Source organism: Culex pipiens, chromosome 3 (genome assembly GCF_016801865.2).
Source record: "Culex pipiens pallens isolate TS chromosome 3, TS_CPP_V2, whole genome shotgun sequence".
In the NCBI taxonomy this organism is placed as follows: domain Eukaryota; kingdom Metazoa; phylum Arthropoda; class Insecta; order Diptera; family Culicidae; genus Culex; species Culex pipiens.
In genome coordinates this window covers 109,122,799-109,140,719 of record NC_068939.1, presented here as the reverse complement: position 1 = coordinate 109,140,719, position 17,921 = coordinate 109,122,799, and the positions used below count along the sequence as shown (strand labels likewise).

At 36.3% G+C, this 17,921-nt stretch overlaps 1 protein-coding gene across 2 annotated transcripts in view; it reads left to right on the top strand.

The window, feature by feature from the left end:
* LOC120421517 (cardioacceleratory peptide receptor) overlaps window positions 1-17,921 on the top strand; it is a 112,694-nt gene that overhangs the window by 89,165 nt on the left and 5,608 nt on the right. For both annotated transcript variants that reach the window (XM_052709644.1, XM_052709645.1), the window contains exons 4-8: window positions 105-240; window positions 13,122-13,319; window positions 13,418-13,513; window positions 13,710-13,874; window positions 13,946-14,237. In XM_052709644.1, coding sequence (XP_052565604.1) covers window positions 105-240; window positions 13,122-13,319; window positions 13,418-13,513; window positions 13,710-13,874; window positions 13,946-14,237 — 887 coding nt within the window. The remainder of the gene's footprint in view (window positions 1-104; window positions 241-13,121; window positions 13,320-13,417; window positions 13,514-13,709; window positions 13,875-13,945; window positions 14,238-17,921) is intronic.

Here is a 17,921-nt window from a genome sequence, read left to right as displayed (position 1 = left end):
GTCCTCACAAATATTCAGCAAAATATAATTCCTTTCGAATTAAAAATGGATGCTCATTATCGCAAACTTCACGCTTATCCGCACGCTCTCATTTTTATTTGCAGACTGAACAATTTGCAGTATTATGGGCCTTGTTCACCGTGATAGTCCTCGGCAACTCGGCCGTGCTGGTCACGCTGCTGCTCAACAAGAACCGAAAATCGCGAATGAACTTTTTCATCAAGCAGCTTGCCATAGCTGGTAAGTATCATCGTCGAATGGAAGCTAGGGGGTGTGTAGGGAAGGAAAGTGGCTTTTTGTAGGGTTGTTGAAAGCTTGGGAAAAAGCTTGTGGGAGTTTTCAAGGCACAATAATGCGAGAGAAAAGTTTTTCAACAGAAGAGCGTTATCTTAAGCTTAATTTCCACGGTTTTTAAAAGGGGTAATTCTCTACCAACTCACACGAAATCGGGAAAAGTTGCCCCGACTCCTCTTCGATTTGCGTGAAACTTTGTCCTTTGGGGTAACTTTTGTCCCTGATCACGAATCCGAGGTCCGTTTTTTGATATCTCGTGACGGAGGGGCGGTACGACCCCTTCCATTTTTGAACATGCGAAAAAAGAGGTGTTTTTCAATAATTTGCAGCCTGAAACGGTGATGAGATAGAAATTTGGTGTCAAAGGGACTTTTATGTAAAATTAGACGCCCAATTTGATGGCGTACTCAGAATTCCGAAAAAACGTATTTTTCATCGAAAAAAACACTAAAAAAGTTTTAGAAATTCTCCCATTTTCCGTTACTCGACTGTAAAAAATTTTGGAACATGTCATTTTATGGGAAATTTAATGTACTTTTCGAATCTACATTGACCCAGAAAGGTCATTTTTTCATTTAGAACAAAATTTTTCATTTTAAAATTTCGTGTTTTTTCTAACTTTGCAGGGTTATTTTTTAGAGTGTAACAATGTTCTACAAAGTTGTAGAGCAGACAATTACAAAATTTTTGATATATAGACATAAGGGGTTTGCTGTTAAACATCACGAGTTATCGCGATTTTACGAAAAAAAGTTTTGAAAAAATAACTTTTTGCCTTTCTCTTTTTTTCGTCGTCCGTGTCTGTCGCGGGTGACCATGAACGGCCATGATCGACGACGACCAACTTTTTCAAAACTTTTTTTTTGTAAAATCGCGATAACTCGTGATGTTTATAAGCAAACCCCTTATGTCTATATATCAAAATTTTTGTAATTGTCTGCTCTACAACTTTGTAGAACATTGTTACACTCGAAAAAATAACCCTGCAAAGTTAGAAAAAAACACGAAATTTTAAAATGAAAAATTTTGTTCTAAATGAAAAAATGACCCTCTTGGGTCAATGTAGATTAGAAAAGTACATTTAATTTCCCATAAAATGACATGTTCCAAAAAAATTCACAGTCGAGTAACGGAAAATGGGAGAATTTTTAAAACTTTTTTATTGTTTTTTTCGATGAAAAATACGTTTTTTCGGAATTCTGAGTACGCCATCAAATCGGGCGTCTAATTTTACATAAAAGTCCCCTTGACACCAAATTTCTATCTCATCACCGTTTCAAGCTGCAAATAATTGAAAAACACCTCTTTTTCCGCATGTTCAAAAAAGGAAGGGATTTTACCGCCCCTCCGTCACGAGATATCAAAAAACGGACCTCGGATTCGTGATCAGGGACAAAAGTTACCCCTTAGGACACAGTTTCACGCAAATCGAAGAGGGGTCGGGGCAACTGCTGTGTGAGTTGGTAGAGAATTACCCAAAGTTGAATTCCAAATGTGACCAGAGGTCACATTTTCTAGTTTATCGGCAAAATGAAGGAATACTTTTTTCAGTTTTCATAACAATAAACACAAACCTTTGGATTATACGTGATTGTTGAAAAACGTCAGACAAAAGCGTATTTAAAAATTATGTTTAAATTAAGAAATTTACGAAGATTTTAGAATGTTTCATTCGTGGTGAAAATATAAATAACTTACAAATATTTTTTTAAATGTTTAGCTTTATTGTGATTGATTTGCTAAGCATTTAAGGGTTATAATACCCAAATTTGTTTTCAAAATATTTTATGTTTCCCGTGGTTGAAGGTTATTTTGATCTTGTTGATCTATGAAAACAATGTCGCTTCGCTTCCCTAGGATGGATTTAGCGGATTGCAGACTGGAGTTCGTCATGTGATGTGATGATTGTTTATGCCCAAGTTGCTTCGGAATTGAAAAATTGGGATTAGAATTAATTCCACCTGAACATTCTGACCCCCATGACAGCCGGCCGCTCTCATCTCCATCGCTAATTAGGGACAAGGAAAGGGATTATGAAGACGGGACGTGCTGATGCTCCACTTTTTTAAGGGGAAAAGGGAAAATCTCCACGATATCACCAAGAAGATTTCGCTTGAAGTTGCACGGGTTTTGGGAAGGTAGAAGGTCTAGAATACGCTTTAAGCAAGCGTTGCAACCATTGGCATAGTGTGTTTAAGGATGTTGTTCTAAAGGCAAGCAATCGGATGCTGCGGTCGAGACAATATCCGTTTAAGTATTTTGGGTTTTAATTATTATTCTCAAGGCAACCATCTGATGTAGCTAGCGATACAGTTCCCGTTGAGTTTTTAAACTTATTTTATTAACAGTTCAAGGCTAGACAGCCGGCTGTAGAAAGCTTGACCTGACTGGAAAAAAACGGAATCGCCGTACAGTCATCCCTCATATTCGGAACAGTTTACAGATCGGCCAATGATCAAAAAATCATAACAAATCGATAATTGAACTTAATGATTCGCTTTTACCTTCATCTGAAAGCTTTTCTTGCGATCTTTCGAATGCTGTATCGAACAACTGCAAATTTTCACGTTTATATCAAGTTTTTGAAGAAAAACTTTGACTCTTGTAATCCACAAATTCGGAACACTTTTTTTTACGGATGTAAACAAACTTTGATTCTCTCCAGGAGTACATATTTTCTACAAAATAATGACTTCACACACTGGAACCAATAAAACTCAAGCTAAGTAATGTTTTATGAATGGTCTGATAACTTTAATTGTGAAAATATCAGGTAAATTCAGGCGTTCCACAATTCTGGGAGGCACAATAACATCCCACAATTGTGGAACATGCAATTTGAAGGCAGTGTTTTGCTGCTCGGAATGAAATAGTTTTGAGATGCAGTTTTTTGTTTTAATAGTACTATTTTTACTCGTGAAATAGCAAGAGAATGTCCAAATAAAGGTCCTAAAAATAGAAGGGTCGACAGAAAAGATGCATTTGGCATGCTATTGACAAATTATCACAAAAGTGTTCCGAATTTGTGGGTGTTCCGAATATGTGGGATGACTGTACCACCTTATAATGTGGGCCGCTTAAACTTTGCGTTTTAGTCAACGGATCCACAGGCGTGTATCGTTCTTTTTGCGACAAGACTCCTTCTCCCGGGTCTCCTAAGTGTGATTGTATGGCACAGGAAGAGGGCACCGAAGACCTATAGCTACACTTAGAATTTTTTGCGTCCGCCTTGGGATTCGAACCGTCAACCTCTGGATTGTGAGTCCAGTGCTCGGTCCAATTGATCCACACAGACAGACAACTGACCACAAGAGCATATTACCATAGACATTACCTAATCTAATCTAATCTAATCTTACACAAACGCAGCCAGTCCGATGAAAGCATGCTGGAAAGTCTTGTGATTAGATTACGCCCCAAGTACTTTTCTTGTCATTATTAATAATTGCAGTACATCCGAGAACACCCGAAAATGTATTGCAAAAATTGAAGCGGCCAGCCCTACTACGTTGTGTTTACCGCAGAGAGGATTCTGAGAACGGATCACATTTCACAGAATCTACAGGGGAGGAAGGACGCGTGGACATACCGTACCAAACGCTCCAGTTTACAGTTTCATATGTGTTTTGTATAATGTGTTAAGTGTAAAATATAGTGTGTTTATATAATCAATTATGTATAATAATGCAATATAATGATCATTTAATAAAATCCCTCCACCTATATATAACAACCACGCACCCATGCACACAAACAGCAACACAAAAGAAATGAAAATGAGCATGCAAAAACAAGACAGCGCGTCCCCGTGGTCAGCGCACTAATGATGCCATTATTTAATTTTAATAACCACGCACCCAAGCACACAAACAGCGACACAAAAGAAATGAAAATGAGCATGCAAAAACAAGACAGCGCGTCCCCGTGGTCAGCGCACTAATCGCATATTACCATAGACATTACTATGTAAAACACATAAATTAATAGCTAAACGAGATACTAAACCGATAAAAAATCCGACCTAAAAATACGGGATTTCCTAAATTATCATGGCACTTTTATATGGAAAGCTCCCAAGCTTGTAAGGAGACTTGTATGGAGCAAGCAATGATATCAAATTGGTTCTTTGAATATAGGGAATCGATTGACAAAGTTTTATCTAAATCAAACAATACAATGTAAAGTCGATTTGCAAAATATTAAAAATCTAAAAAATCAAATAACAAGCTGTGGATTCAACACTTGAAAAAAAAATTGAACATGTATTTCTCACCAGCTCAGTTGTTATGCAATCATAAGTTTGCAAAATATCTAAGTACTGCCGAAAAAATGTCTGTACTTTGGAATTTCACCACAATCTAAACGATTTTTTTAAACAAGCTCACTGGCACTGGCTGAACCGATTTTGGTCAAACCAGTCGCACTCGATTTGGTTTAAGGTCCCATACGTACCTTTTGATTTTTATAAAGTTTAGATGAGTAGTTCAAATGTTATTTTTTTTGTATTTATCCGGGTGTAAGATAAATGACCGAAAATCGACTCAAATACCATCATGTTATGCATAATTGGTAAGGTAATCAATAACCCTTTCCAACAAATCCAAAATAATGAAGATCTGGCAACCCTGTCTCAAGTTATGACCACTTAAGTGATATTTATGTACTTTTGTGAAGCCGAATCTCCCCTAAATGTATTTAAACTAAGCAAATATCCCTGGAACTACGGCAAAGTAAATTCTCGTTTTTCTTAAAGTTACTCAAACCCCTTTTACGTCACAGGGTAACTTTAAAAAAAAAAAAAAAAACCGTTGGTTAGATACTCGAAAAACTTTTCCAACGAGTCCAAAACATTGAAAATCTGGCAACCCTGTCTCAAGTTATCAAGTTATAGCCACTTAAGTGATATTTGTATACTCTTTTATTGTGGATTTTAAGAAAAACTAGATGAAATTTGTGTCCAAACCCATCATTTCACCCTTTGTTAAGAGTGTGGAAGGCACCAACCACATAGGTGAATTAAGTCAGTTTTTTTTAATTTGGATCATTTCGCGTGAACAGCACACCTCTCAAAATCGACTTTTTTCTGCTCTTGCTCAAATTTGAAGGAGCTTATAAATTCAGTATCTCAAAAGATTTCAATTTGCCCAACAATAAAAAAGATGATTCTTTTGTTCTGATGATTGCATTCAATTAAGCGTCCAATTTCATTCAAAAATAACATTCGAGTTTTGTTATATCATTTCCAAGATATGTCCATCTGTAACAGAGGATTTTTTGAAAAATTGTCAATAAAAGCTAAACTTTGGGCGGTGCCAAAAAAGAAGGAATGGTCAAATTTTGTAGGAATTTTAAACTCTTGCATGCCATCATTCAAATTGCTGCTGAGGGGCCATCAATAAACCACGTGGATTTTTTTATATTTCAGACCATATTTTTACCTAAATGTTGGCAATAGTCTACTAATTGGCATTAAAAATATACATTCACAAAAACTATAACCCCAATGATCAAACTTCAACTCTACATCCCCTTTAAGAAACCATCTGCGGTTGGATGGCCAAGAAATTGAATACAAAATAGGTCAAACATGGATGATTGGAAAAGTTCGTCACATCCCCCAATCGCAATCTTTCCACCCTTAAGCGTTTCTCTCAACTTTTTCCGGGAAGATGTTTTCCTCTTTTCTTCCTGTGGGTTCCCTTACAATCCAGCAGGGCAGAATTCGTCGCGTAAAAACAATAATCGCTTATTTCGTCAAACGAGCACGACCGATGAATACAAATGACGCACTCAATGTGGCATTAAGGGGCGATGGGGAAGGGAGATTCAACTGCATTTACTGTCCGTCATCTGGGATGGATCCCGCAGGATGAAGAGCTGGCAAAGTGCGTGAAAATAGGACATCAGCTGAAATGCTTCCTGTATTGTGTCTTGGGGTTTTTTGCCAGCTTTCAAGCGATGAAAAGCCGTACTTTTTGCGGGAGTCTGTTGTACAGGAAGGGGTGCAAAAACACTTGCTCTTCAATAAATATTTTGCACAGATAGTAAAATTTTTGAAAATTGTGGATTTGAAAATTTGAAGTTTTCTAGTTGTTTGCAAGTTTGCAAAAATGCGTTTTAATGAATGGTAAGCCCAGTCCAAAAAAAATCTCGTTTCAAAGGCATCAGCTCTATAGTGGCATGGGATCGTGCCATTTTGTGCTTTATGGCTAACAAAAAAGTGGAATGCATTTTGTACCATGTCCAGAACATAACACGTGTGCTACCGAACAATGTGTGGCGTGAATGGAATTTTTTGAGTGCAATTTGGTGGTCAAATGACTTTTCCTCCAGTTGAGTGAAGGGTATTTCAATTTAAAAGCTTGTAAAGCACATCGTTTTTCTACAGTTGCAAAAATTGGCAGGATATAAAGCATGAACTGAACCAATTTACGAAAACTGCAAAAAAAAGTAATCTCATTCTTTAGTGTTTTTAGAAGGCTTTTGTATTTTGCTGAAAAGTTGAAACTTAAGCTTAAGCTTAAGTCAAGCTTGTAAAGTTTTTGTTCAAATCATTCGATTCGTACATATTTATGAACTAAAATTCTGTATTTTAAAATAAGTTATATCAAATCCTGCAAATAGAACTAAATTTGAAATTCTTGTCAAGTAAAAACCAACTGACACCCAACTGCTGGATCATAACAGCGAAAGCAATAAATTCTAGTGCCACCAAAGCTACAAATCAAACATGATTACTGACCAAACTGGACGATAGTGCATCCTTTGGAATGCACTTTGCCAAGAAACAACAAATAAAATCCTTAAAAAGCGCAGAAAATCTTCGCCATCACGAGCAGACCAATAAACGGGGTTGCCTTTGCAGACGAAAACAAAAACTAAAGAAATATTTCAAACGAATGTTGACAAGAAATCGCGAAAGCACCTCCTACGTCGTCGATGGTCGTACCAAAACAGAATGCAATGACTTGTCGCAAAAAAAAACAAACAAACAAAAACGCAGTGGTAGAACAGTTTAGACGGCAAACTGCTTGTTGAATCGAACTCTGCTGCTCGCTCGTGCTATAGAACGATTCGGATATGATAGATTTATAAATTTACTATCGATTTATGACTGCCGCCAGTTGAAGCTTTTTTTGCTAGTCTCGCGTTTTTGGCTGCAACTGAAACGTGCCGGATGGTCTGGTCACTGCAACAGCTGCTGGTGGAGGTCCAGGATTTTGTGTGGGTTACTGTTTTTGCTTAAATTTGATGGAATTTAATGTTTTAACAAGATACTTCACTTTTTTTTTTATTGATGCAACGTCTATGGAAAGTTCGTAGACTCACCTTTATGCATTGACTTTCTTTGTGGGCAATAAGAGGAGCAAATAACAAGGGAAATACGAAATATTAATACCAAATAATGGTATTACTGAACCCTTTAACATTTGTATCCATGAGCAAAATTTTGTGTCATACCATTTTAGGTATGTTTTGATGTAACAGTCTTTAATCAAATTCCTCCGAGACCGAGCCACGTAGCCTTTTGGTAACGCTTCCACCTCGTAAGCGGTCGATTGGAGTTCAAATCCCAGCTTTGATTGCTCAGTAAAGGGAAAGTTGTGTATCGTCACAAGCTGGACCTTATCACGACACCTTAGTTAGACGACCTATGGAATGCCAACATTCACCTCAACATGTTAACATTAAGTACTCTTCATGGGTCATGGGAAAAAAATACTTTTACTGAAACTATGGGGACCATCTATAAACCACGTGGACACATTAGGGGGAGGGGGAGTCTGAGTTTTCAAAAAAGTGTCCACATTGTAGCAAATGTTACAACTTGCTGAATTTTGCTCAAAAAGGTGTAAAAACTCTCAAAAATAGATGTAAATAATGTTCTCAAAAAATCTAATCAACGCAAAACCTCACAAATATATATTTTTTAAATGCAATCCTGTTGAGAAAAACATGTTTAATTTAATTGTTATACAATTGCCTAAACCTAACAAAAACAAAAAATAAAAACATCTCAAAATAAATAAAAAACAGGCCATGGTCGGAACAGTTAAAAAACTGGAGAAAGTCATTGTTATTATTTTAATTGAGGAGTTCTCTACGGAATCGGTATTTTTTCTTTAATTTAAATTTTTGTATTTTTTAATCCGGCTGAAACATTTTTGATGCCTTCGGTATGCCCAAAGAAGCCATTTTGCATCATTAGTTTGTCCATATAATTTTCCATACAAATTTGGCAGCTGTCCATACAAAAATGATATGTGAAAATTCAAAAATCTGTTTCTTTGGAAGGAATTTTTTGATCGATTTGGTGTCTTCGGCAAAGTTGTAGGTATGGATATGGACTACACTGAAAAAAAAATGATACACGGTAAAAAAAAATTGGTGATTTTTAATTTAACTTTTTGTCACTAAAACTTGATTTGCAAAAAAACACTATTTTTAATTTTTTTTTATTTTTCGATATGTTTTAGAGGACATAACATGCCAACTTTTCAGAAATTTCCAGAATGGGCAAAAAATCTTTGACCGAGTTATGATTTTTTGAATTAATACAGATTTTTTCAAAAAATCGAAATATTGGTCGCAAAAATTTTTCAACTTCATTTTTCGATGTAAAATTGAATTTGCAATCAAAAAGTACTTCAGTGAATTTTTGATAGAGTGCACCGTTTTCAAGTTATAACCATTTTTAGGTAACTTTTTTGAAAATAGTCGCAGTTTTTAATTTTTTTTAAATAGTGCCCATGTTTGCCCACCATTGAAAAAAATATTTTTGAAAAGCTGAGAAAATTCTCTATATTTTGCTTTCTTGGACATTGTTGATACGACCCTTAGTTGCTGAGATATTGCAATGCAATGGTTTAAAAACAGAAAAATTGATGTTTTCTAAGTCTCACCCAAACAACCCGCCATTTTCTAATGTCGATATCTCAGCAACTATAGGTCCGATTTACAATGTTAAAACATAAAACATTCGTGAAATTTTCAGATCTTTTCGAAAAGAATATTTAAAAAAAATTAAATCAAGACTAACATTTCAACTGGGCGTAATATTGAATGTTTGGCCCGTTTGAAATGTTAGTCTTGATTTAAATTTTTTAAAAATACATTTTTCGAAAAGATCGCTCGAGTTTTTTTTGAAAAGGTCCTATAAACAAAATTTCCAATTTTTGCTTTTTGGGTGTTTTTGAATACCCCTGACTCAAGGCGGTTTCATAAACACCCAAAAAGCAAAAATTGGAAATTTTGTTTATAGGACCTTTTCAAAAAAAACTCGAGATCGGAAAATTTCACGAATGTTTCATGTTTTAACATTGTAAATCGGACCTATAGTTGCTGAGATATCGACATTAGAAAATGGTGGGTTATTTGGGTGAGACTTAGAAAACATCAATTTTCCTGTTTTTTAACCTTTGCATGGCAATATCTCAGCAACTATGGGTCGTATCAACAAAGTCCGAGAAAGCAAAATAAAGAGAATTTTCTCAGCTTTTCAAAAATATTTTTTTCGATAGTGGGCAAACATGGGCACTATTTAAAAAAAATTAAAAACTGCGACTATTTTCAAAAAAGTTACCTAAAAATGGTTATAACTTGAAAACGGTTCACTTTATCAAAAATTCACTAAAGTACTTTTTGATTGCAAATTCGATTTTACATCGAAAAATGAAGTTGAAAAATTTTTGCGACCAATATTTCGATTTTTTGAAAAAATCTGTATTGATTCAAAAAATCATAACTCGGTCAAAGATTTTTTGCCCATTCTAGAAATTTCTGAAAAGTTGGCATGTTATGTCCTCTAAAACATATCAAAAAATAAAAAAAATTAAAAATAGTGTTTTTTTGCAAACTTGATTTAGTGACAAAAAGTTAAATTAAAAATCACCAAATTTGTTTTTACCGTGTATAATTTTTTTTCAGTGTGGTCCATATCCATACCTACAACTTTGCCGAAGACACCAAATCGATCAAAAAATTCTTTCAAAAGATACAGATTTTTGAATCTTCACATATCATTTTTGTATGGACAGCTGCCAAATTTGTATGGAAAATTATATGGACAAACTAATGGTGCAAAATGGCTTCTTTGGCCATACCGAAGGCACCAAAAAAGTTTCAGCCGGATTAAAAAATACAAAAAAAAATCGAATGACCGAAATCTCAGAGAATTGCTCAATTTTCAAAAACTGCTTATTTGGAAACAATATGAAAACTAGCTTTGAAAACGACAGCAAAATTATTATTCTGCTCATGTTTCAAATAATGTAAAAAATAATAGAAATTGATTTAAGAAAGCCCATTTTTCAACAACTGCCCATTTTTTCAGAGAATGCAAAAACTAACAAAATTTATAATATATTATACTAAAAAAAAAACTTACAAGCTCGAAAAAAAAAAACATTCAAAACACCTTTTTATTTTATGAAATCTAGAGTTTTTTTTTATTAGGTCCTATAAACATAAGAAAGACAACAGCTTATAGGTCCTTTTCAAAAAATAACTTTGGAAATTATTCAGCACAGCTTCACGGTTGCAGTTGTATTTTATCAACGAAATACGCATATACAGCAATTCCCCACGAAAACAGCATGATTCGAAAAAAAAGTTCTCCGATCGGGCTCAAATTTTTCTGGAGGTTCCTTGGCCGAAATAATTAGACCCGTATTTTTTGTTTGGCCATTAGGGTGACCAACGCCGTTTTAGGGCGGTCCGAAAAATGGCAATTTTCGTCGATTTTCGCAAAACCCACTTTTTTTCAAAAAATCATATCTCCGCGCCATTTCATTCGATTTTAGCTGTCCTAGACGCAAAAGAAAGGTGATTAGTTTGGCTATTTGGGAAAAATAGTAAGAAGTTTCAAAAATATGAAAAGGTCTTATGAAAACTTAAAATGCTGTTTTGAAGGTCTCGGGACCAAAGAGCCTATGTCTGAAAATATTTTTATCGGATTCCTCGGAAAGTTTCACATAACATATGTATCAAAAAATAGTGACGTTATATTTTTAATATTCTGAGATACGATTTTTTGAACATAAAAACTGGGTTTTTCGACGCGCCACGCGCATAAATGGGAAAATTACGAAAACGGGAAAAAAATCGACTCTTTTCACTATAACTGCGATAAGTTGAAAATTTCAGCGATTACATATACATCTTAGAGTACCAAAATTTTCGAAATTAAAATACGCAACTTTTGGTACCCTAAGATGTATAGGTCATCGCTGAAATTTTCAAGTTATCGCAGTTATAGTGAAAAGAGTCGATTTTTTCCCGTTTTCGTAATTTTCCCATTTTTGCGCGTGGCGCGTCGAAAAACCCTGTTTTTATTTTCAAAAAATCGTATCTCAGAGTATTGAAAACATAACTTCACCATTTTTTGATATGTTATGTGAAATTTTCCGAGGAATCCGATAAAAATATTTTTAGACATAGGCTCTTTGGTCCCGAGACCTTCAAAACAGCATTTTAAGTTTTCATACGACCTTTTCATATGTTAAGCTAGATTTTTGAAACTTCTTACTATATTTCCCAAATAGCCAAACTAATCACATTTCTTTTGCGTCTAGGACAGCTAAAATAGAATAAAATGGCGCAGAGATATGATTTTTTGAAAAAGTGGTTTTTGCGAAAATCGACGAACATTTCCATTTTTCGGACCACCCTAACACGGCGTAGGTCACCCTAATGGCCAAACAAAAAAATACGGGTCTAATTATTTCGGCCAAGGATCCCCCAGAAAAATTTTGAGCCCGATCGAAGAACTTTTTTTCGTGGGGAATTGCTGTATACAGCCATTCCACGCCAAACAGGAAGTCTTCAAATCAAAAATGCTCCGATTTGGCTCAAATTTGGAGAGGGGATTCTTTGTCCCAAATAATTAGACCCGTATTTTTTTGTTTGGCGATTAGGGTGGTCCTATCCCAAATAGGGTGGTCCAAAAAATTGAGTTTTTCGTCGATTTTCGCAAAAACCACATTTTTCAAAAAATCATTTCTCCGGAACGGCTGAACCAATTTTGGAGCGCCACAATTCAAAAGAAAGGTTATTAGTTGAGCTTTCAAGGAAAAATATTTTGAGGTCCAAAAAACTTGCTGAATATTTGCAAAGGTCCTATGAAGATTTTATTTGCCGATTTCAAGGTCTCGGGACCAAAGAGCCCATGTCTGAAAATATTTTTCCCTGATTCCTTGTAATATTTTACGTAAAATATTCAAAAATTCGGAGATATGATTTTTTCATCATAAAAACTGGGGTTTACGACGCGACACACGCAAAAACGGGAAAATGCCGAAAACGGGTGAACTAATCCTTCTTGCATATGGTTACCTAGGATGTTTACTGCCTCCAATTCAAATTTCAATTAATTTGGTCAAGTCAGTAAGAAATTGCAGGGAAAATCGTAAATAACCTCGATTTTGCTCTGAGCGGGAAGAGATTTTTTATTTAGAATCTATCTATTTTTCTCGAATTCTCCTTACCTATGCTCACAACTTTGCTGAAGACACCTAATCGATCGGAATATTGCTTCTTATGGTACATAGGTTTCATCTATTTGCAATTCAACTTCACTGAAAGAAATTCATTGGACTCATCAAACAGTAACAGATTGAAGGAGTACAATTGGGAACATTGCAATGCGTTGCTATTTCCGGATTTTCACAGCCCACATGAGTTAGCGAGAGCATTGCTTTTCTGAAATTCTCACGCAAGGTCGCCAATCGTTGAAACACCACCCACCACACCACGAAACGCCCAAAGTTAGGCAGCGGTTAAGTAAACATGGGGAAACTAATCGGATTTTATTCCTGTTCCACCGACAGACCTCTGCGTGGGATTGCTGAGCGTCCTGACGGACATCATCTGGCGGATGACGGTCTCGTGGAAGGCCGGCAACGCGGCGTGCAAAGCGATCCGATTTGCTCAGGCCAGTGTCACCTACGCGTCAACCTACGTCCTGGTTGCGCTCAGCATTGACCGGTACGATGCCATCACACATCCGATGAACTTTTCTGGCTGCTGTAAGTCTATTCTGTTCGATCCTTTTGCGCAAACTTCCGTTTAATTTAGTCGCAATTTTAATTGAATCGTTCGTTTTTGCTGTCGGATTTATTTACAGGGAATCGAGCTCGTCGACTGGTCGTTGCTGCCTGGAGTCTGAGTGCACTGTTCTCACTTCCAATCTTTTATCTGTACGAGGAGCGTTCGATACAGGGTAAGTGGAAATGTGTAATGGCACCAAAATCATTGCTTCGTCTCATTAAGGAATAATGATCTCTGTCTTGCCCCTAGGCAAACAAATTTACTATCAAAAAATAGTAAAAATAGTTCATTCATAATTTACAATCGACCTTAGTACACCACTGGTAACATTCCTCCATTGATTGCACACCGTTTTTTTCATTTCGCAGGAAAGAAGCAATGCTGGATTGACCTGGTAGACCCTTGGCGGTGGCAAGTATACATGTGCTGGGTGGCCAGTTCCCTCTTTGTCCTGCCAGCGTTGATCATTTCAGCGTGCTACGCCATCATCGTCAAAACGATTTGGGCCAAAGGAGCCATTATGGGGCCAATTGGTACGAAACTTGACCACTCCATTCAAATTGACCAGAGGAATCTAACACCACTTTTTAACCCCCGAAAACAGATCGAACGCGCAACGGGATGGCTGACCTGGCCAGCCGGCGGGCCAGCTCCCGGGGCATCATTCCAAAGGCGAAGGTGAAAACCGTCAAGATGACCATTGTGATAGTGATAGTATTCGTGCTCTGCTGGTCGCCGTACATCGTGTTCGACCTGCTGCAGGTGTTTGGCCAGATTCCGGAAACGCAGACCAACATCGCGGTAGCAACCTTCATCCAAAGCCTGGCGCCGCTCAACTCGGCCGCCAACCCCCTCATCTACTGTCTCTTCTCGACGCAGGTCTGCCGGATGATTAAGTGAGTGTAGTTTCTGGAAGGGAAATGCGCTTTGTCTGTTGCACGATGAAATTGGTGGCAACATTGCAAATAAGATAGTTCTATTATCTGAAGGTTTCTTAGGAATTTTGGATACCGTAAACTGGGGTAAATCGGGACACATGGGGCGAATTGGGACAGCAGTTTTAACCATATTGGAGCACAATATTTTAATTTTTCTGGTTGGTTTCGGTTAGAACAGACTCAGGCAAACAAAATGTGTACATCTTTTCTAAATTTAAAAGCTTCAAGTGCTCTAAAACTGCTGTCCCTATTCAGACTGTAGTCCCGATTCACCCCAGATTACGGTAATCGAATCAAGGACAAGTTTAATATACTTTATATTTTCTGATTTTAATAGCAAGTCCACCAGCAGAGCATACTCATAAACATTAACAATGGGAAAATGTTCACCAATTTTCGATAACCCATTTTGTTATTAATGTTTGTTTAGGCCGATGCAAATATTTAAAAAAGTTTTTGTCCCTCGGCCCTGGCCGAGGTCAAGGGGGGGGCAAAAAAATAAAAAAATATAAAAATTTAAATAACAAGCCATAGTCTTCACATTTAAATGAAAAAAGTGTTTTAAAATGCATTTTACACTAGTTCAGTTGTTTTGCAATCATTAGTTTTCAAAAAATCTAAGATCTGACAAAAACAAAAATTGTACCGGAAAAAAAAATTGCATCGAAAATTTTCAAAAAATCTTAAGATTTTTTAATAAACCCAAACATGCTAAAAATGATTTTAAACGCAGAAGAATGTATTTTAATTTGATTTCAGCTGGTTGCACTTGAATTTTCATTGAAATTTTGAAGTTTATTGTAAAAATATTTTTTTTGCCCCCTGATTTTTCGGGCCAATTTTGAAGGCAGGGGTGACAAAAACTTTTAAAAATATTTGTACCAGCCTTAGCTTCATATGGCCAGGGCTATGGAAAAATTTGTACCAATTTTTTGAAGGACTTTAATTTGGCCATGCAATGTGGTCTGTATGTCAAAACTTTTATAGAAACTGAAACAATTGAAAGTTGTTTTTCTATTATTGGTAATCAAGTATGTGTACGACAATTTTCTAAGTGTACATAACGGATATTTTATTGTTTTTGTTAGAACATTGAGTACTTTCAAACATTTTTTTTTCATGTTCACTATTTTGGGTATTTGCTCCCTTGGATATTTTGCCTGGTCTCTGTTAATTTTCAATTTTTAAAATGTTGAACAAAGTTTGTAAGCTGTAAGGGGTCTGAGATTTCCAAAATTTTCTTAAAGGAATAAACATCTTAAGAAAAGTAAACAAGTAATTTAACACTGCAAAAAATAGGTTTAATATTAAGTTTAATATTTATTTTACTTTGATTGTTAAACTAAACCAAAAGATTTGTGTGGAGATCATTCTTCTTTTTTTTATTATTAAATTTATATTGATGAGTGACCCCGTGTAGAGGAAACCCATAGGGACTCTCATGCCAAATATCAGCGCATTTGGTTGAGAATTGGCCTTCCCCCAGCGAGTTGAAATTAACATGGAAATTACTATGGGATTTTTTGATTTTCGTTATCAATCGATTCTACAGGGGACAACATGAATTCACTCGGAATGAAAACAGGTGTGTAGGGGATGGTCCAATGAATATATTCTAGAAGGAATTAGGGTTGCCCATGCAGTCTCCAAGGTGCGCATTGGATCGACGTTCGGTGTCTCCAGAATCAACGATTTACCGATTTCTTTAGTCCGAGTGAATTCATATTGTCCCCAGACCTGTAGGATCGATTAAACGAAAAGCACAAAAATCTCATAGTAATTTCCAAAGCTTCGGAGTCGTGTCATATTTGAGACGACTCCGGCTTTCTGGAATCAGCCGACTCTGACTCCGGCTCCGTTCATCAGCTCCAACCGACTCCTAGGTACTTCAGCTTTCAACAAATTGTCAACTCCAACTCCGATTCCAACTCCATCTCAGTAATAAGAATATCTAAGAATTGAATTGAAAATCTATTCTAATAATATAACTCACATGTTCAATTCACATTTGCGCGAATTTTTATTTATTATCTTAAAATTTACTTCAATGAAATCAAATAAGTTTGCCCAAGATTTTATTTGTACAGATTTTTATTGTAGGGAAATAGTTGTAGAGTTGTGGCGCTATAACCACGGCAAATAGTGTCCAGGGCATTCGTGGAAATACAATGTCTCATACCAGAGGTGCATGGTGCTCCCAACGAATACAACCAAATCTCGAAGCGTATGGTGGTGTGTCCCCACGCTTCTTCCTCCCCTGTCGATTCAGAATTGTGTTGTTGTTCAAACACTCTGTGCTCAAACTCAACCCACTTCAAACGAATCATGTCTCTGCGATACGGCTTTACGCAGTAGGCCTGGCCGCTTTAACGCTTGTGATGTTTCAATGCATTTCAATGCAATGGCGCACTACAAATGTTAATAAATGACAAGAAGAGTGCTAGGCGTCATCTAACGTAAGGCACTCTCCAGGATCCCTTCGAAAGATTGGCTGCGCTAGGGTCTGATTAGATTAGATTAGATTAGTAGGGAAATAGCAAACACTAAGACTAAGAACACACGATCACTAAGATCGTTTCAAAATAAGTTGTATCTTTTTGTCAATTTTAGAGCGTCCAATTTCCCGTCCTGGGAATTCCCGGGATTTCCCGAAAAAAAATATTTCCCGTTTCCCCGGAAATTAGTGAATTTCCCGGGAATTCCCGAAATTCAAGCGGAAGTATACATTTTCTAACTTTTTGGCACCAATGTTTTGAAAGTTTACATCTAAATAATGAGAGAACTTATTTTGATTTTATTAATTTCAATCTACTGTTCATATTGAACTAATCAGCTCAACTCTAAATTTCATCTGAAGGATGATAGTTATTTCTGAAGCATTCACAACTGGGAAAAGATCTTGCTTATTAGTTGAACAAAAAAAAATAGTTTATTATGGAAAAGAAATAAACTATTAAGGAGCATTCATTACCATTAGCGTGGCTCACGGATATATGAAAAAGACAAAAGTGTTCAATTCCAAACGCCTCGACCGGATTTTTGTAGCAATATGGCCCCAGAACATAGCCTGAAATTTTGAGCGCATTTGGTTAAGGTTTAGTACTTCCACCATTGACCTGAAGTTAGTATGGAACTTTTAAAGATTTACTATGGGAAATTTTCACTTTTAACCTCTTCTTAGATAAAGTTTCCCAAAACCCAATCAAATTTTCTTATTATCAAGTTTCTTATAGGTTTTGATCCGGGGAACAACTTTGTAGAACATCGCAAAGCGCTAGGAATTGATCCTGAAAAGATACAGGATATTTTTTGGAGCTAGGAATTTTATTTTAACGTGCTCTAAAAATTTGCCTGTATCTTTCCGGGATTAATTCCTAGCGCTTTGTGATGTTCTACAAAGTTGTTCCCCGGATCGAAACCTATAAGAAACCACTACTTTGAGAAAAATTCATAGGGCATAGGAAAATATACTCGAAGAAGAGTTAAAAAGTTGAAAATAAATAAATTAAATTTATTGAAATTTCTTTATAACTTCAGGTCAATGGTGGAAGTTCTAAACCTTAACCAAATGCGCTCAAAATTTCAGGCTATGTTTTGGGGCCATATTGCTACAAAATTCCGGTTGAGGCGTTCGAAATTGAA